General features: G+C 48.8%; 1 protein-coding gene across 1 annotated transcript in view; it reads right to left on the reverse strand.

The window, feature by feature from the left end:
- The window catches only part of ZNF511 (zinc finger protein 511), a 108,459-nt gene that overhangs the window by 54,790 nt on the left and 27,982 nt on the right, over window positions 1–25,687 (reverse strand). Inside the window, exons 3-5 of the mRNA XM_085608059.1 lie at window positions 25,245–25,421; window positions 15,259–15,332; window positions 7,978–8,179 (exon numbers count right to left, since the gene is read on the reverse strand). Of these exons, the coding sequence (XP_085464185.1) occupies window positions 7,978–8,179; window positions 15,259–15,332; window positions 25,245–25,421 (453 nt within the window). The remainder of the gene's footprint in view (window positions 1–7,977; window positions 8,180–15,258; window positions 15,333–25,244; window positions 25,422–25,687) is intronic.

Here is a 25,687-nt window from a genome sequence, read left to right on the forward strand (position 1 = left end):
ACGGAAATCATGGCCCACATTATGTGTTGCTGCTAAGGCTTTGCGGAAGAGAGTTCCAGTTTCATATTGCCATCATTCAAGTGCTTAAACATCAGATTATGACCGTCATCCCCAAAAAATGCTTCAATCGAGCAATGGCACGGGTTTTTTTTGGTTATGTGATTTTAGCCCAGCAGTTAGTAATGCAGGTACGGAAGGTACACACAACACGCCTGCCCCCTGATAGCTGAAGTTTTCGCATGTACAGTAAGGAATCACTGGCCCACATAATGTGTTGCTGCTAAGGCTTTGCGGAAGAGAGATCAATCTTCCGTGCACGTCCATGCTACGCATCAGTCACTGCACGCATCTGTCATGTTCCGTGTTTAATGTAATATTTAAACCATCTTCCGTGGCTACTGTAATATTTAAAACATCTTCCGTGGCTAATGTACTATTTAAAACTTACATCATGTCGCATCTGTCTTCCGTGCACGCATCTGTCATCTGTCATGTCCATGCCATCCATCTTCCGTGGCTAATGTAATATCATCTAATGTAATCTCATCGCAGGCTATGTCATATATCATCTGTCATCGCAGCACGCGTTGTAATATTTAAAACATCTTCCGTGGCTCGCATCTGTCATCTGTCATGTCCATGCCATCCATCTTCATAATCATAGGCTATGTCATCTGTCATCGCATCACGCAGGCTATGTCATCTGTCATCGCATCACGCAGGCTATGTAATCTGTCATCGTAGCACGCAGGCTACAGCAGCATGGACGCGTTGTAATTGCTAGCGATGTAAATGTCAATGCGCAGTTGTAGCCTGCGTTCTAAAAGCATGCGAAGTAAAGCCTCCTGCGATGTGAAAGTTGCGTTGCAATGGCACCGCGTGAAAAGACCGTCGTAATGGGTGTTTCCCTAAAAAGCAGGGCCTCTGGTGCTTAAGCTAATCCCCTTCCACCCCCTTGGCACAGGCCCCCACCATTGAATGCCCCGAGGAAACTTCAAGGTTCACCCTTGCTCTAGGCCTTGGACGGTGTAATATCGCGAGAGACCATGGGATAGTCCATGGTCCTCGCAATAGTAGGGGCAGTGCTGTAATGGAACACCCCTCTATAATGCAAGTATAAGGTGGGCTCGACGGAGGTCGAGACCACGTGTGGAAAGTCAATAAAATGCCCAGGGCGCTGGGCGTGGTTTAGTTCCTAGGTAGCCACTAACTAAAGACACTGTGTCGCACACCTTTGTTAAAGCCAAGGCCTACGCTAGCGCGACTCTACACTGGCGACGAGGTGGTGTTGGCGCGTCGCTGACCTACCTGATCTCCACCGTGCCTCCCCTGGCTGCCTCCACGCCACCTGCGTCCACTGCGGAGACCTTGGCAGCACCTTCATGTGCCCCGGTGAATCGCTGGTATTCACCGCATGTCTCTGCTGAGATTCCCGGCGTACGAAGATCCCCGCAGGTCTGCCGGTGCTCCTGGGAGCATGTTCACCCACCGAGTGCGCACGACAGCCTGCCCCGGAGTGTGCCTGCAGCAACGAGTGCCGCCTCCACAGAGCGTCGACACGGTAAGCCTTTACCGCCCCTCTGCTGCCCCCCTCTGGCCATCGGCAGTACGGCACCGCCAAAATCAGGGAAAAGAACGTGTGCAAATCGGCTATTGCGAGCAGCTCTGCCCCGCGCTCCACACGCTGCCTCCAGAGTTCTGGGTCGTCCTGCTCTAGCCAAGGGGCCCACAATTAACATTTCCGTCGCCCTGTGGGAGCCAGCCAACCTAAGAAAGGACACAAGTTTAAATAACACAAAACAAAAAGGACAATAACAGCAAAGAAGACCTCGCCTTCTGGGGATCTCCTACTTACCCACACTCTTTGCATCCCAGGGAGGACAGCCTCGTCATCCTGCTCTCTGCGCACTGGCCCCAGGACACACGTAGGCCGCAGCTGCGCCACACGTGTGGGGGTGGTCCACGCACGCGCACCTTTGGCTGGGCCCTAGCCGCTGTCGCCTGCTCCATTGACTCCGAACAAGCGCCTGGTGGCGCCCACGCGTAGTCCCTCACGGTCCGTGCCCCGGTGACCTTCGCTGCTTCACCATGACCACCGTCCCACCGCTGGAGCCCTTCACCATTACTGGCCCGCCGCCGTCCCAAGCGGCGCGTTGGAAGGAGTGGGTAGAACGGTTGGAAACGTTCTTCGAGGCAGCAGAAATAAAGGCCCCACGGCAACGGTCCATGCTCCTCCACCTGGGCGGAGCGGACATTCACAAAATTGCGAAGACGGTCCCGGATGACTCTTCGAGCGGTGATATGGACGAAGATGATGCTGCAACGTGCACTTGGTACACATGCTACATGCCTCCTCCGCCTCCTCGACAGCAGCGCCCATGTGCACCGTCAAGGTACAAGGTCATCCAGTGGCGACACTCATCGACACAGGCGCTACAATCAACCTTATGGCCGTCAGTGCCTACAGACTACTACCTAATCCACCGGCCCTCCACAGCACCAACGTCCAGGTGTATGCCTTTGGGACCCCCACCCCACTTCGGATGTGTGGGGTATTCCAAGCCGACCTCTCGCACAACGGCATTCACCAGCCATCCAAAATCTGAGTCCCAGGAAGGATCAGGTTTCTTGCTTGGCTGCCGCACTGCACAAGAACTATGCCTCATCCAGTTTGCCTTCACGGTGCGGGCACATGATCTAGACCGCCTAGTAGCAGAGTTTGCCCCCCTCTTCGAGGGGATCGGATGTCTCAAAGGCCCAGCTGTACGCCTGCACGTCGACAAGTCGGTAGCCCCAGTCGCCCTCCGGCACAGGAGGATTGCCTTCCACCTTCGCCCAAAGGTCGAGACAGAGCTCCGTCTCTTGGAGGGAGCTGGATTCATCGAACGGGTGCAAGGCCCCACCCCGTGGGTATCCCCCATCGTGGTCGCGAAGAAGCCGAAGCAGCCGGATGCAGTTCGCATCTGCATCGACATGCGGATCCCGAACCTCGCTATCAAGCGGGAGCGGCACCTGACGCCCACTGTAGACGACATCATTAGCGAGCTGGCAGGGTCGAAGTGGTTCTCAAAAATGGACCTCCGGTCAGGGTACCATCAAGTCCCTCTCCACCCGGACTCTCGCCCGATCACGACTTTCTCCACCCATGCCGGTCTCTGGCGCTACAAACGCCTCAATTTCGGAATCTCCAGTGCGGCCGAAGTATTCCAAAACATCATCAAGACCGTTCTACAGGGGCTGGAGGGAGTGCTCAACGTAAGCGATGATATTCTAGTACACGCCCCCTCTCTGGGAGACCACCTCCTCCGCCTTACTGCTGTATTCAAACACCTCAGGGACTGCGGACTGACCCTGTACAGGGAAAAGTGTGAATTCCTGCACCGAGACATCAGCTTCTTCGGGTATCGGTTCTCCGATAAAGGCATTGGACCCGACCCATCCAAAGTAAAGGATGTCCAAGAAGCTGCGGACTCCGGCCACATCAGTGACCGGAGTCCGCAGCTTCCTGGGCATGGTCACTTATTGCGGCCGGTTCATCAAGAACCTATCGGACCTAACAGGCCCACTACGTGAACTCACGAAAACCACTACCCATTGGACCTGGGGTCCAGAACAAGAGCGCGCATTCCAGCAGACGAAGGCTGCTCTGTCCGGACACCACGCTCGCCTATTTCGACCCGCGCCACGACTCACAGCTAGTAGTCGATGCCAGCCCCACAGGCCTCGGCGCTGTCCTGGTGCAAAGTCAAGACTGCGGAGAATGGGCACCTGTTGCCTATGCGAGCCGAACACTCACGCCCACAGAGCAACGGTATTCGCAGATTGAGCGAGAAGCCATAGCTATTCTCTGGGGTTGCAGCCATTTTCACATCTATCTATACGGCCATCCGTTCACGGTCATTACCGACCACAAGCCCCTGGTCCCGCTCTTCCAAGGCTCCTCGTCTTGACCTCCCCCGCGAATCGAAAAGTGGATCCTGCAGCTACAGGAGTTCCAGTTAACAGTGGAGTACAGACCTGGCACCAGAAACCCCACCGATTTATTGTCACGGCACGCACGGCCGGCCACCGCTCCGGAAGCTGCTGAAGCCGCCGCCACGGAAGACTACGTGCGAATGGTGATAGAGAGATCCCGGCCGCTCCTGATCTCACTGCTAGAAGTCATAGCTGCCACATGTGACGATGACTGCCTCCAATTGGCCATACAAGCAGTCTCCTCCGGGGACTGGCGACCGCTACAAAGTCCATTACCTGTGCGGACCGCAGTTGCTCAAGCAACGCTGAAGTCTTTGCACCAAGTCCGCCACGAACTGTCAGTGTCAGCCGACGGATGCCTCCTGCGAGGTCCACGCCTTGTCCTACCGGCTATCCTCACCAGACAAGCCGCCCTTCTTGCCCATGGCGCACACCAAGGGATCGTCAAGTCAAAGAACCGCCTTCGCAGCAAGGTTTGGTTCCCAGGTCTGGACCACCAAATAGAATCGATAATACAACACTGTCCGTGTGCCTCGCCACGAGCCTACCAAACAAACCGGCACCGGTCATAACAGAGGCAGGTCCGAGCAGCCCGTGGGAGAGGGTGAGTGCCGACTTTGGCAGTTTGCCAGGAGGAAAACACATGCTTGTGTTAGTGGACAATTTCTCCAGATACCCAGAAATTGAAATAGTAACCTCCACGTCCGCTGCCGAAGTCATCCCCAAACTAGAAAAAGTAATAGCCGCCCACGGACTCTTCGGCGAACTCCACACCGACAACGGGCCACCGTTCACCAGTGCCGACGTAGCCGAGTATCTAGCCTCCCACAATATAAAGCACCGGAAAATAATGCCGAGGTGGCCCCAAGCCAATGGCGAGATTGAACGGATAATGCGAACGCTGAACAAAACCATTCAGATTGCACTGGCCGAGGGGCTCAACCTAGAACGGGTAATATACCAGTTCCTCCGAGAATACCGGCTCACTCCCCACTGCACAACTAGCATCTCCCCGAGTCGGCTGTGTTTCGGCCGGGTGGTTACAGACACTATTCCCCACCATCTAGTGTGGGCGGAAGCAGCGAGTCCCCCAAACCTGTCGGACCACCGGCGAAGGAAGACCAATGCAGTGGCATCCCATAAAAGACGTGCCAAGGAAAGCCCCATCGCTGTGGGTGATCTAGTGCTCGTACAAGACCGGCACCCGGGCGGGAAGTTCCGCACACCATTCGAGCGCCACCCGTGGAATGTCATCGCGATAAAAGGCACCATGATGACGGCCCAGCGAGGACTAGAGACAGTCACCCGAAATGTATCGTTCTTTAAGAAAGTCCCACCCCCGGAGGAGGGCGAAACCTCAGAGCAGTCAGGACGAAATGGAAGCCCCCCAGGTGAACACGGGGTCCCTAGCCGAGGAGCGGTAGAACCCCGGCGACCAGACACTGTGGACTCTCCTTCCGGCCAGCCACCCCCGTCAACTCAAGACCAGGAATCTGATGATCCAAGCCCGGACTCCCTTAGCAGTCCAATTGAACAGCCTCCAGGGTCTCAGCCGCAGAGCAGTCAGAACAGGTACCATCTCCGGCCCTGTCCTCAGCCATCGCAGAAGTACAGAGACTATGTGACCAATGGCTAGTTGGCGACCAAGGGTCGAGTCGCAGCCCGGGTGAGCAGCCATCAAGAACATCCAAGTAAGACTGTTCCGTTTTTTGATGTTGACGACCGGTATTGAACGGTCTGGACTAAGAGTTGTGTGTTTATGTTTCTGATGTTATGTTTACTCCATTGACATCTCCTGGTAAAGGAGGAATGTAATATCGCGAGAGACCATGGGATAGTCCATGGTCCTCGCAATAGTAGTGGCGGTGTTGTAGTGGAAAACCCCTCTATAATGCAAGTATAAGGTGGGCTCGACGGAGGTCGAGACCACGTGTGGGAAGTCAATAAAATGCCCAGGGTGCTGGGCGTGGTTTAGTTCCTAGCTAGCCACTAACTAAAGACACTGTGTCGCACACCTTTGTTAAAGCCAAGGCCTACGCTAGCGCGACTCTACAGACGGCTGGCCCCTACAGGAGCCACAGGCACCTGCCATCTTGCGTGCCACAGCTCCAGATTCACCCCCGCCGTGTAGCTCATGAAAGAAGGGAGCCGCAGGCGCAACAGTCGACTTAATGGTTGCGTCGGTGATCTGGCATGGGTCTCCCCTGTCTGTGATCCTCAGGGCCCTCGGGGTCCGCAAGATGCCTCCATCACAGGTCTCAGATGCTGTAGCTCGGCTCACATGCTACAGACTCCATGCATCTCAGGCCCCGCCACCCCGCTCAGGATGTTTGTCTTCCATTTCAGAGACTACGTTAAAAGGTAAAAGTTCCCAGTAGTTCAAAGCTCTTTTCTGTATCTGATCTGTGCTCCTACCGGGTCAACCTTAACACGCCCCTAGGTACCAGTCAAGCACAACTATATGACCGGTGTTGCCACTTAATGCTTTTTGGTTACGTATTGTACCTTAAACTTGAAAAAAAATCTCATATCTCCAGTTCATTTTATTGGATTTTTTATATTCTGTGTCATTTTATTTATTAAAATGTATTCCTTTTTGATTAATATAAATATATTTTTAATTGGTTTTGGATTTTTCTTGTGTTGTGTTTTTACTGTTTTGGTACTGAACAAATAGTTTACTCATTGCCTTTAAGTTAAGCCTGTCTACTCTGTGCCACAGCTACTATGGGGTTAATTAAGTGACTTTAGTGATTCACCCAAACAAGGATTGAGATTATTACTTGAGGTGGGTACTTACCACTCTCAATTAACACTCCCAACTTGTAACATACAAGAACAGGAATAACTTTCTCTATGGAAGACACAGGAGGTTGTGAAGACACAGGAGGTTGTGGAGACACCGGAGAGGAAGCCGTTTTGTAAAATGATCCAATTTCTGCCACAAAGGAGGAAATGCCCCCTCACCCTTTAGAAAGACTTGAAGCAGTAGGAGTATATTTGCCAATTCCCAATATCTTGGATACAAGACCAGTCCCCTCAAGCTACTGTATGACGTCCTTTGGACAACTGCCATACTCCTTAATTGTGTGAAAGAAAGGAAAACCACACACATCAGAACCATCTAGCCATGACATAAGGCACCTTTGCCAAAAAGAGCAGCCAGGTTGAGGAGAAATGAGGGACGAATACCCCGGGACAGATAAAGTATAAATTTCAACGCGCCTCTTGGAAAAGTTTGATAAACCTAAGAGACATCCGTAAAGGACAAGTAAACACAAAAAACAGGTGATCAATGAAAATCATCAGTAAAAAAGCTTTTAAAGATGGCAAACGTGTTAAGGATTCTTGCTATGCTAACAGAAAAAAAAAGCTACACTGTTAACTCCATGCTCAGCATGATGGGACAGAGCAGCTTCAGTGGCATCTCAAGTTGCTGTATCTGGTTTCCATTAGTTCCCAATTGAAACTCAGAAGGATAATTGCCTGCTTTCTTTTAAAGTCACAATTGTGTATTAGAACAAATGTGCTATGCTGCTTAATTTTTTAATTGGATAAAGAAAAAAAAATAAACGTTACATCTTATGCACATGATTTCCTGTTCTATTTTCCAACATTTAAACGTGTTCTAGAATCCTGCATATGCTTTGAGAATCTTGTTCTCGGCTATAATATCGGACTGTTACTAAGCATGTCTTGTCAATTCCTAAGATGGGCATTGTGTTCTCTGAGAATCTTGGATCCAACACTTCAGGGCAGCCTCGAGCAGAGAGTTGGGCAAAAGGCGCTCTGAATCTGTACTATGCCATCAGCTTTCGTGTGCGTTGGCATGTGACATTCTAAGGTATGTGTGCAATTGTGTGCGCCATGAACTGCGTAACAATCATTTATGAATGATGCCATGTATGCATGGTAAGCATCCTTTAAATGTAAATGATACAGTGACACCATGTCTGAAAACATATCAATTGTCTCACAATAGGTTTCCCATCTAGCTCTTACCATATCTTGCTTCTGCGACAGTATCTGGAAAAGAGAGTCGTGCCACTCAAGGATGTGAACGTCCAGCAGGTGTCCTGATGGGAAAGACCGCTTGCAGAAGGAGCAGACATTCCTGTGAAGCGCATTGTAGTGGTGTTCAAACCCTTCCAGGGTGTCAAAGAACTGAGAGCAGCCAGCCACATGGCAACCAAACTCGGGCACCCTGGGCAAGAGAGCAGACAGAACAAGCATTGAAATGCCAATCTGTTTGGCTTTTGTACAGACAAAACGTTTTTTCTTTTTTTTACCAAGCTTCGATAATACACAACACAGGTACAGCATTAGTAGCCTCAATGTAGGGTGTCCCAACACAAAGAATACAGACTGGACAAGAGCCAGTGGCAACAGTGCAAGTTCCTCTCCATCTAAGAACGAGAAGAGAACATGTGGTAGCAGCAGTGCACGCCCCCCACCTCCCTCCATATCTCTCTCTCTCACATCTCTCTCTCTCTCTCCCCATCTCTCTCTCTCTCTCTCTCCCCATCTCTTTCTCTCTCTCTCTCTCTCTCACATCCTGCTACCTCTTACTACTTTCTCATTGTGTTGATCCTCTGTCCATGTTGCTTGGTGCTTGCAACCTCAAAATGTCTCTTTGCCGCTAGCTAGGGAACTTTTAGCAGCCAACCACCTAATCATCCTATCGTCATTTAATATGTAACCTGCAGGTTGAAGAGTTCTCTGCAACATGTGTTCACTTCAGCGAACTATTACCAGCACATCTTAGGTTGTCAGTACTATGATATTAAAGCACGGCCCAAGTCACTATAGAGGTGGTACTGTCCCAGTCATTTAAATGACTGAGTACTGGCATATCAGTGCAAGGTACACTTCAAGTACGAAGAGAGGGGCAATCTACAAGCACGCGATGCCTCAGAAAATCAGTGCACAGTGGAAGTCAAAGGAGGAGCTTTGTGAGAGCTCTGTGAATGTCTCAGGTGTGGGATAACGGTAGTGCAGGGCAGTATAGTGTATTGAGATAGCAGACTAAATACCACAGTACTGGAACATTGGGTCAATTTCCAGGTCAGTACATAGGTGCAACGCGAGATGCATCTCTACTGGAAAGTCAGTGCACGATGCAAGCAATATAAAAGGAGTATTCGAATAGCTCTGGGGATGATCTAGCGCAGAGATACCCGTGTGTACAGGGATTGATTTCAAGAGCTAGTGGACAACCACTTGAAGGCCAGTGCATGGTGAGGATCAGACAAGAGGAGCTTTTTAAAAGCACTGCGGATGTCTCAGTCCTGGGCTAGGAAGACGTTCATGCTGCAAGGGATCACTGTGAATGTCTCTGTATTAGGATATCAATACTCCATGCACCTCTAAATAGAAGACTTTGTGTGAATTCTCTTGTTGTCTCACAGGTGGGGTTAGCATACATGATGCATTTCAAAACCTATGTGGATTCAAAGGGCTATACCAGTGTTCCAATACTGGGATATCAGTGAATGCAAAAGCCCAAAAAGAGGAGTATTTTAAATTTGGAATGAATTAGTATTAAAAAGTGACCGCTGTTTGTAAAATCTGAATAAGAATGTATTGTATCATGGTTAAATATCTGGACATGCCCAAAACACCCACTGTTTACCACTGACTAAGGCACACCTCTGGTTGTTCTCTTCACCAGACGCCCTATAGAAGACCCTGCACGTAGACACACCATGAGTGGATGCAGCCCACATGGGTCACACCGGCACATCCACGTCACCAGAGGCTCTATTCAGCAGGCCATGCTGGGCGCTAATGACAACTCCGATATGCAGCTTTGGCAGCCTTGCAACATGGCTCGTCATATCCTTGGACACTACACTTTACAGTGGCAATTCAATGGGGATGGGTGTTTGCTGGGACTGAGCAGGCAGGGGGTGAAGGAGCAGGCACTGAGCATTAGCTTGCCCTTTTCCAATGTTGTTAAGAGGGTCACATCTAGCTCATAAAAGAAGTGGGATTATAAAGTGAAAGGTTTGCTCACCGTCTCCATTAGGTAACAGAGCTATGTCGTTCCAGTATGGCAAAGCACTATCTTCAAGACGCAACTCAATACACCACCATTACACTGAATAGATGCACCCCAGTTCACCAACAACAGTAAAAACACCTTTGGCAGACAAAGGATATGTGATGGATCCAGTTACTTCGTGTCATGATGTCCATTTGTCAGGCATACCACTGCAACAGTTTTCCTCTTAATCTTCTTACTCCAGCCAGCAAGCCAGGTATACTTTCCACAGTAGCCTTGAAAGCACCAGGGTATCCAAAAGCTAAAGGTACTGATCTTATATGAGGTATCAAGAGTAGGTATTTATCTCTCACTGGCACAACTTGAGCTGCCTTGTGACCATTAGGCTGGGGGGGATTGGGTGGCAAGTTATTGCAACACCTAACAGAGACAGGAACATGACAATGGAAGGGAAGCCCTAAAGAATGATAGCTGATCTCCTGGCCTCACAGTCTTTCCACATTCTCAAAACCATATGCATTGCCACCTGTGTGACAAAACCTCCACAGAAATGTGGAACAATTATTTTGGGCTTCGCACCAAATGGTGCTGCAAGAGTGAAGCATCATTAGCATAACCTTGTGTACTGAAGGTCCTTCTTGGAATTTCAAAGTCATGCTTTTATGTACCGTCATACCTGCTTCTAGCATGGGCAAGACTACCAGTGGCAGAATAAAGAGGTAATGCAGTTTCCAGAAGAGGAATATTAGAAATACCAGTCTGGCAGGAGAGACCAGAACAAAGGTCTGAAATACATGTTGCTGACTGGGGACATACAGGAGGTGGAGGATTGTTTTAGAGGGGAGAATTTTAAAAAGAAAGGAGAATCCGATGGAAGTGATGTTCTGCAGTAAAAGCCAGATTGGAGAAGCTTTAAGCACTTAGAAACTTAGAAATCATGCAAATTACTGTGGGTGAGCCAGGTCGCTCCCCTCCTACCGCACAGCTCCACCTGTGTGCCAGTACCTCTCCCCTCTCGCTGCCGCTCCGCTGTGAGTTTGAGCCTGCTGTGCCCCCTGCTCGTTGCTGCCTGCCTGCTGTACTGTGCCCCTGGTTTGTGGTTCACTGCTGCCCCGTTTTGTGCTATTGTAACTCTGTGCTTTTGTGCCTTCTGTATTTTGTATTGTGTTTTAGTGGCTTTTCCCTTTGCGTCCAGCGCGTCTCCCCCACCCTCTTCTTTTCTGTAATCTCTCTGCCGTTGCCGCCGCTGCTCCCCTGCGGCCCCGCCCCCTCGCCGTCCATTCGCCGCCCGCTCCTGCCTCCCAGCTGTTGCTCCCTCACTCCCCGCCTTATATGGCGGCCGCTGCGCGGCAGTGAGAGAGGCCCCTGACCCTGCCTGCAGGCCAGGTCGCTCCCCTCCTGCCGCACAGCTCCACCTGTGTGCCAGTACCTCGCCCCTCTCGCTGCCGCTCCGCTGTGAGTTCGAGCCTGCTGTGCCCCCTACTCGTTGCTGCCTGACTGCTGTACTGTGCCCCTGGTTTGTGGTTCACTGTTGCCCCGTTTTTGTGCTGCTGTAACTCTGTGCTTTTGTGTCTTCTGTATTTTGTAATTGTGTTTTAGTGTTTTTTCCCTTTGCGTCCAGCGCGTCTCCCCTCCTCCCCCTTCTCTTCTAGAATGCCTCTGACGTTCCCGCCGCTGCTCCCCTGCGGCCCCGCCCCCTCGCCGTCCATTCGCCGCCCGCTCCCGCCTCCCAGCTGTTCCTCCCTCCCTCCCTCCCCGCCCTATATGGCGGCTGCTGTGCGGCCGCGCCGCTGGCGCGCCAGAGGCAAGCCCGTCTGCGCCTGGACCGCGCCCAGCGCCAGAACCCCTGGACCCCGCGAATGCCACGAAGCCAGACTCTGATAAGACGCCTGCGCCCTCCTCGCACTCAACGCCGGACGAGACCACAGCTGCTTCCATGCCGCCCCGAAACGCACCCACTGACCTTTTTCCTGCCGCACCTGCAGCTTCACCTGCGACAGAGCTACTAAACATCCAAGGACTGGACCCAAACACCTTCGCTGCATACTCCTCAACACCCGCTCCACACGCAAACACGCCGTTGAGCTCTGGGACCTGCTCGACACCTCCGCCCCAGACGTTGCCTTCCTGACCGAGACCTGGTGGAACGACTCCTCGGCGCCCGACATCGCCATAGCCATCCCGGACGGCTGCAAGATCACTCGCAGGGATCGCACCAACGGAGTTGGAGGAGGAATAACCATCACCCACAAGTCCACCCTCAAGGTCTCCGCCCACGCAGACAACACCCTCAACACCGCCAAACACCTGCACTTCCAGATCCACACCGACCCCCACACCACCCTCAGAGGAACCATCGTCTACAGACCCCCCGGACCACGGACACAGTTCATCGACTCCATCGCCAACCTCGCCAGCACCCACGCACTCGCCTCCACGGACTACATCCTCCTCGGGGACCTGAAATTCCACCTCAAGAACAACAACGACGCCGCTAACTCTGCCACCCTGATCGACAACCTCGCCAACATCGGCCTCAGACAACTCGTCACCGCTCCCACCCACGCCACCGGCCACACGCTCGACCCCGTCTTCTCCACAAGCACCCACGTCACCTTCAACCACACCACCGAACTCCACTGGACTGACCACCACTGCATCCATTTCACCTTCAAGAAACCTACCACGCACCACCGCACCCAACAGCTGCCCTGTCGCTGCTGGAGCAAAGTCACGGAAGACCAGCTGACCGCCACCCTCGCGCAGAGCTCGCCCACCAACCCCACCGACCCAGACGCCGCCACCCTCAACCTCAACCTCAGACAGTGGATCAACGATTGCGCCAACACCCTCGCCTCACTCAAGCAACCCTCCAACAACCACACCAGCAAGAAAGCCACCTGGTTCACCGAAGAGCTCCAGACCTCCAAACGTGAATGCCGGAAACTGGAGAAGAACTGGCTCCACGAACGCACACCGAACAGCCTCGCAGCCCACAAGGAAGCCACCCGCAGACATCACCACCTCATCAGATTAGCCATGAGATCTTCCTTCAAAGACCGCCTGGACAAAAACGCACACGACAGCAAAGAGCTCTTCAGCATCATGAAGGAACTCTCCAACCCCAGCGCCAACGCCAACGACATCCTGCCCTCACAAGAACTGTGCGACTCACTGGCCACCTTCTTACACCCTAAGATCGCTGACATCCACGACAGCCTCAACACCACGACCGCCCCGACTACGCCAGACACCACCCCACCTGCGAACACCACCCGCACCAACCACCTGACCTCCTGGTCCATTGTCAACGACAACGAGACACGCAAGATCATGAACTCCATCCACTCTGGATCACCATCAGAACCCTGCCCACACCACGTATTCAACAAAGCAGACGCAGCCATTGCACCCCAACTACGGAAGGTCATCAACATCTCCTTCGAGACAGCGACAGTCCCCAAAAGCTGGAAGCACGCCGAGATCAGCGCCCTCCTGAAGAAGCCCAAGGTAGACCCCACGGACCTCAAAAACTTCCGGCCCATCTCCCTGCTCCCGTTCCCGGCGAGGGTCATCGAGAAAATTGTCAACACACAACTGGCCCGCCACCTCCAGGACAACAACATCTTAGACCCGTCCCAGTCCGGAATCAGACGAAACCACAGCACTGAGACAGCCCTCATCGCCGCCACAGACGACATCAGGCGCCAGCTAGACAACGGCGAAACATCAGCCCTCATTCTCCTGGATCTGTCAGCCGCCTTCGACGCGGTCTGCCACCGCACACTAATGACACACCTCCAAGAATCCGGAATCCAAGAGAAGGCCCTCGACTGGACCACATCCTTCCTCTCCGGCAGAACCCAGAGCGTCCGCCTCCCGCCCTTCCGATCCGAAGCCACCGACATAATCTGCGGCGTACCCAGGGATCATCCCTCAGCCCGATGCTGTTCAACATCTACATGGCCCCCCTCGCACAAGTGGCCCGCCTGCACAACCTCAACATCATCTCCAACGCCGACGACACCCAGCTCATCCTCTCCCTCACCAAGGACCCGCACACCGCCAAAACCAACCTCCACGAGGGAATGAAGGCCATCGCCGGATGGATGAGGAGCAGCCGTCTGAAGCTGAACTCGGACAAGACGGAGGTCCTCATCCTCGGACCCACCCCCTCCACCTGGGACGACTTCTGGTGGCTGACCACGCTGGGAGCAGCACCGACACCAACAGACCACGCACGCAACCTAGGTTTCATCCTCGACTCCTCCCTCTCCATGTTGAAGCAGGTCAACGCCATCTCCTCCTGCTGCTACAACACCCTCCGCATGCTTCGCAGGATCTACAAGTGGATCCCGACGAAACAAGAAAAACAGTGACACAGGCCCTCGTCAGCAGCAGGCTGGACTACGGCAACGCACGCTATGCAGGAATCCTGGCCAAACACCTACGACGACTCGAACGCATCCAAAACGCCTCCGCCCGACTGATCCTCAGCGTCCACCGCCGCAACCATATCATCCCCCACCTGAGAGACCTACACTCGCTCCCCGTCGACAAGAGGATCACCTTCAAGCTCCTCACCCACGCACACAAAGCACTCCACAACACCGGACCAGCCTACCTGAACAGCAGACTCAGCTTTTACACCCCAATCTGCCAGCTCCGCTCCTCCGGCCTCGCCCTCGCCGCTATCCCCCGCATCCAACGAACGACCTCCGGCGGCAGATCCTTCTCCTTCCTCGCCGCCAAGACCTGGAACTCCCTCCCCACCCACCTACGACTTACCCAAGACCTGCTCACCTTCAGAAGACTCCTCAATACCTGGCTCTTCGAGCAGTAGTGGCACCCCCTCCCCTCAGTGCCTTGAGACCCTCACGGGTAAGTAGAGCGCTCTACAAGTATTTTTGATTGATTGATTGATTGATTGATTTGCATGAAGGTGTTTGAAGCTGATGTGGAGAGCAGAAAGAGCAGCACCAGAGCCAGGTTGAGTTATCTGAGCAAAAGAGTCTTGGCAAATCACCTGTGACACAGCTTCTTGGAAGATTCAATCTCTTGTTTTTATAATGAGCAAGTGGATGAGTCAATGAACCAGAAAGAGGGTGAGTATATCACAAAGTATAAAGACTTTCCATGGGTTGAGAAATGCAATGTTTTAAAGGCCTAGTTACTGTCACATGTGCGCGCGTGCACACACACACACACACCCACACACACACACACACTCTTTGACAGAATAATAGGCCTGCAACAGACTGCAACGAAATGCTCCTTACTTGGGCCTTTCTACCACTTCTGTGACGCCCATTAGAACTTCTTGGAGGTATAAGTGTCGTTGAATATCTCCATCCTAGAGAAGAACAGAGAAAATGAACAGGTTACTAGCCTCTTTTTAATCTGGAATCATCTAACTGTTATCCCAGGTATGAACAGGAAAATGATCTCAAGAATGCCATGATGGTCTTTGGAGGAATCAGCATAGAATAGAAGTGGTGGGGCACACAAGCATTTTCTATAACTACCGGTGGACAAAAGCCAGACTCGTGGCATAGGCATTGTGATGGAACGTGCTGTTTAAACATTCCAAATGCATCTTAAATTAAGGAACTGACAAATGAAAGACAAAGAAAAGAGAACACATATAAAAATATACATTATACTAGACTGAGGATGAATATTTTCTCGACACTTTCATGGTTTTGTTGTACTGTCGAAGCCAATTAATTTTTACATCACAATTTTGCAAAAGAAGCGGCATAAAAGCAATGCAGTAAAGATATTGAAGAACGACTAAGATTTTGCTGATGTGAAAAATGGGACCACTTCTTCATTTTAAATTATTTTTGAATACAACACCATCAGGTAGATACATGCAGATATAAATACATGAGTAAATTCAGCAAAAAATATAATAAATACAATATTGAGGGAGCATGGGGATCCGAATGCCATCAATTTAAAATCTACAATTAATATCATACGCTATGATTAAAGTGCAAACAATTCATAATTACTCTTGGCCTATCGCCCGGTCTTCTTTCCAGCTATAAATCGGAGCCCATATACAAAAAAATGGGATCACTCCTGATGTATCTTAAAATGATTATGTTATAATAAATATTTATTGTAACTACCACCAACACTGATGCTTGTTCAGGACATAGTAATGCTTACTGCAGCCTTACATTGGGATCTCCAGAAACAGACTTTAAAACACTGATAACATCGCAAGATAATTTATATTTTTTTTTTGTAAGCTTTACTGTTAGATTAATTAAAATCATTACAATATGAAATACAGTGACAAATAGAGTTTGTTAAAATAATAAAATGAGAATTTCTCAAGGTTCGTGAATCAGCGTCCCTACTTTAAAATTGAGTCCTGCTGGATGCAAGTACCGAGAGGAGGTGTAACCTGTAAGAGAAATTCTGACTGTTAGCTCTGCCCAAGGCAGTTCGGATTCAGATTGTGCAGGTGGGGAAAAGCGCTTTGTGCAAGTGGAAGACCTGTGCAAATGATGACTGGAGTAAATCAAGGAGTACAAGCATGCAGTGGAGCACAAGCGTGCAGTTCTGGGCTCTGTAAAGTACAAACCTCAACATGTTTTTGAGAACTAATTTAACCTGCGAAGTGGAAAGAACATGCAGAAGACAGTATTAAAACACGAACAGATAAGAAGATAGATTTGTCTCGAGTGTAGTGCATGCGACAAGCAACATACAACCAGCCATACACATGAAGACATGGAACAAAGCACTAACTGCCATCTAACTGATGGCCGGCTTTGAAAAGTGCAGTATTTTCTATGTTTTGAGAGAACTTAATCATTTTATAGCCCTCGGAGATTGGAAGCAAACAAATGACAAAAAGCAAAATCTGAATTCAGACAATGATATATAGTGATCATTGTGCATTAATTATACATTGAAAGGCAGCCTTTGATAAATTTAAGGACTGCCTGAAGGACATTGCTGGCTGGATAAACAAAAATTGTTTGAAGCTTAATGCAGACAAATCCGAGATCCTGTTTTTTTATCGTGCATCTCCTCCTCCGACGAGCCTATGGTAGCCTAGGAAGCGTGGCCCCCCTCCGCCTACCCCCAAGGAGTCGGTTAAAAATCTTGGAGTGAGGTGGAAGAAGATCTCACCCTTGCGTCACAAGTCAGGGAATGTTTACGTTTTTTGCCTGAAGGGAGCCGTAGGTTTACGGTCCATGCATTGGTTACCTCCCAACTAGACTATGCGAATTGTCTCTACCTGGGGTTGGCAGGCTATTTGACCCACAGGCTACTGACGGTGCAGAATGTGGCTGCAAGGCTAATCCGTAGGGTCCCTTTTCGCCAGCACATTTCCCCCCATCTGAGACAGCTTCACTGGCTCCCTGTGGCCCGGAGGATTGAGTTTAAGGAACTCACTCTGGCTTTTAGAGCCTATCACGGCAAAAGCCCAGGATACCTTAGGTCAAGTCTCTTCCCATATCGTCAGGAGCAGACATTGAGATCCAATCAGCAGCGTCTTCTCAATGTCCCCCGTTTCGCAAAAATGTGACAAGGAGGCAGGCCCTTCACAGTAAGGACGGCCAAACTGTGGAATGCCTTGACCAGCCACCTGTGAATGTTGGATACGGAACAGGAGTTCAGAAAAGCTTTAAAACCGGTCTGTTTAAGCAGGGGAAGTAGTATCTGGAGCTTCTCAGTCTCTCTAGTCTGTTAGTGACAGGACACCTCTTCTGAGGTCGCTGTGGGCTCTATAAGTGGCGATTGATTGATTGATTGAAAGGTGATGTGATGGGGGTACATCCCGGAATACTGCAAAGCCTCCTTACCCACGTAATCACGAAAGTTACTATAGTTAACTCTACAAGACACGGGACTCCCTGCAGAATGTGCACATTGATCTTTAGGTCCCCTTCAGAGTTCTAACTCACGAGCATTTTCACCAGGCACGGGTCCAGAACTACCTGAAAATTTATTGCGGATAACTAGGCACTTGTGGGGACTGGGTCACGTTTGTTGTGGGGTCTGCATGGAAATATCTGCATGAACTAGTCCTTCCCACAAAAACATACTGTGCTATTTTGGACGTCTCCTAAAAGATGTGATGGGTTTATCCAAAAGTACTTGGATTAGTGATGTCTGTGTTAGGGGGAGTTGCATATTATACTTAAATGGCAGGGAGAAAGGCTTGTATGACATATTAAAAAAAGATCACCTCCATACTCTTTGGAAAAGCAGGTAATTTTAAGGGACTCACATCCCACTGGGATATTAGGGAGAAGAAAAACCTGATGGTTAGGGACAATAGTAAGAAAGAGGTACATGAATGATTTAATTTACAAGAACTTCACCCACCCAACCCTCTGACCTGCAGAGTGCTCCAGAATCACAAAGTGCAGATCACTCGTGAACATCTTGCTAGCTGAATAATCAGTCGAGCCTATTTTGAGGACAATAAAGACACTCTTGTTGACACTATTGACAACGCTTACCTCAGTTAAAAAATAACTACATTCAGAGCAAGGCCCCCATCTTAAGGAACGAGCTTGAGCGATTCAAGGAGCACTCTTTGTTAAGGAGAGCCACCCAACTAAAAAAACATGTCATTTTGTGCGTGTCACTATACTGTATTGTGGATGACTCTGTCTAGTCTTCTCCAGCTACAAGAAAACACTCACCTGTAATTCTGCCTGCAATGTAAACACTCCATTTACTTTTTGACCAAAGTCAGCGAAATACGCAAAGCGGACCTAGGCATACCCAAACATTCACTGTCCCATGGCAGTGGTGTGATGTGCAAAACGGCTTCTTTGCACACTGCAGCACATATTACATTTAATTATTTCAAGAGGCTGTAAGGTGCATGCTCGTTCTACAAAGAAGAACCAAAGTGCAGAGACAATAAGCAGATTCCACAATGTAGGTGATTTGCAGATTGCGTACTGCGCAACTGACATGAAGGGCAAAATGCTGCTTGCTAAATAAAGCACGTTCCTACGATAGAAGAAGTACTGGAAGCAGCAGCCAACATATTAGCAGCAGCCATGTAGTGGTACCAGGAGGAATAGCCCTGCAGACCTACAACCACTCAAAGGGACCTGATATGTTCGTTTAACAAGAGTGCACTGCGAGAAAATTGGATGCCACGAGGAACAGCAAGACTAAACTTTATGAGCACTGAAAAAACACAATGACATACAGAAGGTGCTTGAAAACTACAATGGTCAAATATGTGCTAAATGTTATTGTGGGAAAGTGTGTGTGGATGTATCCGGCAGTTATCAGTGCCAAAGGAAAAGAAAATTGAGTGTCTTCAACGGTGACTGGATGGGTTGTGCGTTTGGGGGAATGGTGAAGTGGAGACATGAAAGGAAGTACGTACAGAAGAAGGCAATGAAAAGACAGTGTTGCAGGGGTAAGATGTGGTGTGAGATAAGCAGATGGAGGATTTCAGAAAGATGAGGGGAAAAGAGAGACGGGGCATATGTATGAAGCCCATTTCCCGTTCGCAAACAGGCCGATTCTGAGAATTGGCCCGTTTGCAAACAGGAAAAAGCCTTTTGGGATGTATCATCCCAAAAGGCCCTCGCAAAATTTGTGATTCTCTATTTTGGAAAGCATTTAAGGAATCGCAAATTGCGATTCCTTAAGTGCGATGTAAAAAGCACCCAAGTTGTGCGATTTCTCCTTAAGAAATCGCAAATTAGTTGGTGATAAATTGCGATTTCTTTGAAAAATTCACTTTTTGGCATTTTTCAAAGTGCCATGTGGGGCACATGTGCACACATACTCATTTCAGTGGTGCATCAGGGTGACACCCTTGCACCTTTGAAATTGCATTCGCAATTTGCGAGTACCTAATGGGTACTCGCAAATTGCGAATGTCTTCCCATTCATTCCCATGGGCCTCCAGGCCCATAGGAATGAATGGGAAGACATTCCTTAATTGCGAATCGCAATTTGCGAATCGCAATTAAGGAATACAAAGGAATCGTAAAATATTTGCAAATTTTTAATTACATCTCGTATTGCGATTCTCAAATAGCGATTCTCAAAAAATCATTATTTGAGAATCGCAAACACTGTATTTGATACATATGCCCCACAGTGTCTAACAAGCAAGACTACAGTGGAAAGTGGTGTGAAGGGTTGAACGGAAGAGATGAGACACTTCAAAGACTACTCCTTCCAAGGACCTTTGTAATGTTTAATTCGTAATCTCATAGTTTCAGAATTGACACAATTTAAACTTTAATTATTCAACACAAAATCATTATAGTCACTCGTTTATTTCCTAGAGCAGCCAGTGGAAAAGCGAAAAAAGGTCTGTATTGTTTTAGGCATAGATCCATCGTTGTCTTATATGTCTGGGTGCAAGAATGGAAAACTCAGAGGTAGGCACAATAACTGGCAAATGGCGCACTGTGTAAAGCACTGAATTTTAATTCATGTGTTTTAAACAAAGGTCCTTAACTCCATAGGCCACACCGCTTGGAAAGAACTGACAGTTAAGGTTATTTGGCCAAGCTCCGCCCCCCCCCTCCCCCTTTTCATCCCACTTAAGGCACTGGCCAGCTGGGTCCTGAGGAATAGGCCCTCTCTGATTTAGGATAAGATAGCTCAATGGGTAAATATTTTTGTGGCAGAGTGCCTCATATAATCTGTGGGTCACAAATTACAGTCGTGGTAAAGTGCCTCCGAGACATGCGCCCACTGTAGACAGCTGTGAGTAACAAGCAGGGTGTACTTTGGATCCTTGAAGGTTTGTGCTCAATCTTACATTTTTCTGAGGTTTATAATTTCGTTTGAAATCAGTGGTGATAAACCCTTCACAAATTGCTCAAATAAATTGGTTTGTTTTGTGCTATGTAAGGGTTATTAGTGAAATAACAGATATGTTTCTAGTGCCAAAAGTCTAGGTTCCTTCCCTTGCCCGTCTCTGCTTTTTGTATGGGCTCCCTCTTCTCGAGCAGGGAGGCAGAGATGTGCCCGATTGCCCTGGCATGACATTCAGTGCAAGCCTGGCCCGTGTGTAGCCAGTCCTTGTTTGCATGTTCGAGCAGTGGGGTAGGGGGAGTAGGGGTCATTGGTCCTGTATTTAGATCTTATATCTTTTTAACTGTTAGTATGGCTGTTGTTATCAAACCACGTCATAGATTGGATTGAGCACCATGTCATACGTTCTAACCCCTGCTTCCTCTTCTCAACTAATTTCAAGTCATGTTTTTAATGGGGGGTAGAGGGTGGTGACTGTGGGTTCTCTGGGGTTTGACTCAAAGCCTCCTATTTTCCTGCATCAGCTCAGTCCCGTCCTATATGCTTTCTATTGTTATCTCCATTCAGACATTTCTTATGAATAACAAATTGAGGCTTCCTATCTAAAGACTACTCCATTACCAGTGGGTGAGGAGTGGAGGGATATATATTAAATCATGCAAATGAGGTTTGGGAGCACTATTCGAGTGTGTTAGAGAAGGTCAGGTGTAAATATCTGTTGTGTACATACTTGCCAAACTCTTATGACCAAAGACGGTAAATTCTCTTTTTCAGCTTTAATAAAAACCTTCATTTGGAATAATGTTACATCACCTCTGATGACCTTCCATGACCTTAGGGACAGTAATTTCATCATAAGATTACCTCAATTGACACAGACAAGATCAAAGGAAATTATGTTATGTACTTTCCAAATTAAAACTCATGAATAAACATCTTAAAATAAATGAGTGATTCTGAGCACTGTCACTAGCTTTAAAGTTACCAGCATCTCACTTTGGCATATCTGTTAGTAATGTAAGCAACCGAGGGCTAAAAAGGTGGCATAAACTTAAAAGAGTAAGGATATCTTCGAACGGTTATTTGTAAATTATCTTCCGTCTCAGGTTAATTGATATACCACCTTAACAGGTTCATTCAAAGCTTTCTCAAAACAGTAAGATGTATCCACAACATTGAAACTTGCTTGATGCCCATTTCTCTTTTGCCTATTCTGGCGAACTCAGATTTGAGGATGGTTGACAGTGGGTGCGGGTGGTATAATGTGGGATGGTGCGCTCCTGGCATCATAGAAGGGCTTGGAAGGGCTGTCAAGGTAAGGAGTGGCCATTTGGTGCTCTCAATCGGAAAACATGCTCATGATTATTGTGTCTGGTACTGTTAAACTCATGTGTCTACACTGTAAGTGCAACTTTTCAGAACTATCAACCTTCCTGGATGCTTATCAGCACACCTCTGGAGATAGGAGGGGTGAAGAGCTAAGGAGCAGCCGTGCTTTAAGAGGGCAGGCTTCTTCGGCATCTCTGCCGCCAGGGTGGTGCCACATGTCATTGACATGCACATAGTAAATTAAAAGGAGTGATTGCCAATGACTGTCACTTTTTTAGGTCTCGCTGAGACAGCGAAAGCTGTCTCTTTGAGACATTTTGTAAGTGGGCTTTCAAAAGTGCTACCCACATGGTTTTGTGGGTAGCACTAGGGCTTGAGTGCACGATGGCGTGCACGTGCACAGCTGCTCCTTGCATTCCCTCCTCCCTTCTCACCCAGCCCTTTGATGCTCTGCTCGATTACTTTCACTTTCGCCGCTTTGATGTTTGATCGCAAACGCGATCACTTTCGCTTGGCATAGCCTGTACTTGTTCTTGTTTTCATGAGGTTCTCTTGACAACATGCACACCTTGAATGTGGTCACGATTTTTTGACGAGGATCTTTCATCAGTAAAGATACCCATCCTCAACACTTAATTCACAAAGCATACGCCTAAAACTACCCAAACCTTACGTGCCAGCCCCATGTTACACATTTGCTGCCAAACTCTGAATAAATACAGAGGATTGGCGGTGGTCGAAGCAATCTGATGCAGGAATCACTCAAACTGCATCTCGGCTTCTGCTCAAAATAGCAAAACCGGCACACGAAACACACAAAAAGCTACACTTTTTTTTTTTGTTGTTGTTGCATATTTATATAGCTCGAACTCGACCCGAAGGTATTTGAGCGCTTTACATAGCACCGTATTTACATTACACATTCAGGCACGGGGAGATTAAGTGATAAGGTGATATAATTGAGCCAACCTCATTAAGTGTGCGCGCGCTTCTTTCTCTCTCCACTCAGTTCCAGGCCAACCCCGACTACCACCTGAACTGAGACGACACGCATACAATGCAGCATTACGCATTACACTGCCCACTGGTGCGCATTGTGAACACATTTAACTAGCCGAATACCCAGAGCAGGCACGCTGCACGCACAAGTACCCACTTAAATGCGGCGACCAGTAAATTGACAATCTTGGAGTGTGCTGTGGTGCTCTAATGAAGCCGGCCCGGACTGTGTTCCTATTGTTTTAGGAAATGTCACTCCGCATATCTGGCGCTGCGGTCTCACGGCCCTGTCCCTAATTGAATTAATTGTCCCGGGACGTCTAATTTCCTCACTGGTCAGGGATGGCTTTAATTGATCTTAAGACAATGCTCCCCTCCTCGAAAAGGGGTGTTAGCAATTTCACGGGTGATTTAATTGAGCAAACCTCATTAAGTGTGCGTGCGCTTCTTTCTCTCTCCACGCAGTTCCAGGCCAACCCCGACTACCACCTGAACGGAGACGACACGCAGCACATCCAGCAGTTCTACGACCTGCTGACCGGCTCCATGGAGATAATCCGGGGCTGGGCCGAGAAGATCCTGGGTTTCCTGGAGCTGCCCAAGCACGACCAGGACCTGCGTTTCGAATCCGCCTTTCTGGAGCTCTTCGTGCTGCGGCTGGCCTACAGGCACGGGGTGGAGGGGTCTGTTCTCGGGGGTCGTGGTGCCTCCAGTCGGGCCTATACAGGTGTTACAGGGGGTTACAAGGCCTCGCGCAGGCGCAAACCACCCCACACGAGCGTGTGAGCATTGATAACCACTAAGGGCACTTCTGCAGAAACGTGTAAGCTTTCGGATTCACACTGAGCACTTCACAAACACAACCTCCTTAGACGTGTGTGTGAGCTCTCAAGCAAACACAACCTTAGTGTGCACCCCTTCGCCCCAAAGAACTCTTCCGCAGACACAACCTGCTTCCTGTGTGTGTGTGAGCTTTTGAGCCCACCAAGAACCCTCAAGCAGACACAAGCACCTCACACGTGGGTGTGAGCTTCCATCCTCCCCCAAAAAAAACCTTCAGCTGACACAACATACTTATGTGCAAGCGAGCTTGTGGATCGACCAAGAACCCTTCAACAGACAAAACCACATTACGTGCCTGAGCTCCCCCCCCCCTCCCACACACTCAAGAACCCTTCAGCAGCAGGCACAAGCTACTTAAGGCCCACCTAGCACCCTTAGCGATACAACCATCTTTTAAAGGCCTGTGAGCTTTCGGGTCGATCAATAACCCTGCTGCAAACACAACCACCTTACACGTGGGTGGGAGCTATCCGTTCAGCCTGTAATAACTAAACTTCTAAATGTTGCCGTGTATAAACTCCATCCTGCTCACAAAACCCTTTCTTGACCTCTCTCAGGGTTTAAGCTATTGGCATTGTAAATGACTATGCCTTTTCTATATGTTTTAAAAACCAACACGTAAATAAAAGGCATTGCCATTTAAAATGCCAATAGCTCAAACTCTCACAACTGCGAGACCTATTGCATTGCAAATGCTTGTTAACTTCTGTGTTTGCTAATGTCTGGAGCCTAGCAATAGGACTGATGTGTGAGCTTCGCATTTATGACCAGAGAGACTGCATTCCTCTCCTTATATTTCTCTGCCACAACATAACCAAATATCCTGAAGATATTCACGAGCAGAACATTTGCAGCAACAGGACACTTCAAACAGCGGTCCTGGAACCGTCATTGACATAAAAAGACTTCAAGCCACCCAATTGACATACCATTTGCAACCGCAACAGCACATTCAGATCAAGCTATGCACACAGATTGTTCTATAACAACGGTACACTTTAAACACACCTCCTGGCCCCATAAAACCATAGTATGTTACACTTTGTAAATAAATAGAAGATGATCTGCGTACTGGGTTACCAGTGTTCTGGGTATGGCTTTATGTATATATACGTACAATGCCATCAATGACCTTACTTTTCCAATTAACTCCAAAACAATACCCGTGTCCTCTCTCTTTATCACACACTGACCAGCCTACCGCCTGCCACCCGCTCTTGTTGTTGGGTTCACCATGTTGCTTGTTTGGGAGTCTCAGAGACAAGCATCATTCTCAAACTCGCCAATAGAGAACTCATAGTGCTGCGACCATACTTACTTCCCACAGGGGGTGCTCTAGTGGTAGCCAGGCTTTCTTTGCTTTAAATGTGAAGCCTGTGGTCTCATAAGCGTCTCTTTTCACTGGCAGCAATGGCACTGCAGCCAAGGATAGGCTCCCAGACCTAAGAGATTCTTCCAGGCCAGGAGGCGATGTCAGAAAACCTGGAGAAGACATCTAAAAAAAAGGGAACAGTATGAGAATGGGATTGTATCTTGGCCATGACGAGCGCACAATAGCAAGGTCTAGGTATTCTCAGACTTGTAGAGCAAAATACCATCCAATCATAATGCAAAGTGGAACCCAATCATAAAATAAACTGAAGGGGAAACTACATTTTATTTTAGATTATAGATATTTATATAGCTGAAATTATTATATTATGAAATATAGCTGAAATGGTGGGGATGAAATCATTAGTTGGAAAATAATGAGGAGAACAG

This window comes from Triturus cristatus, chromosome 1_2, assembly GCF_964204655.1.
Source record: "Triturus cristatus chromosome 1_2, aTriCri1.1, whole genome shotgun sequence".
NCBI lineage: Eukaryota > Metazoa > Chordata > Amphibia > Caudata > Salamandridae > Triturus > Triturus cristatus.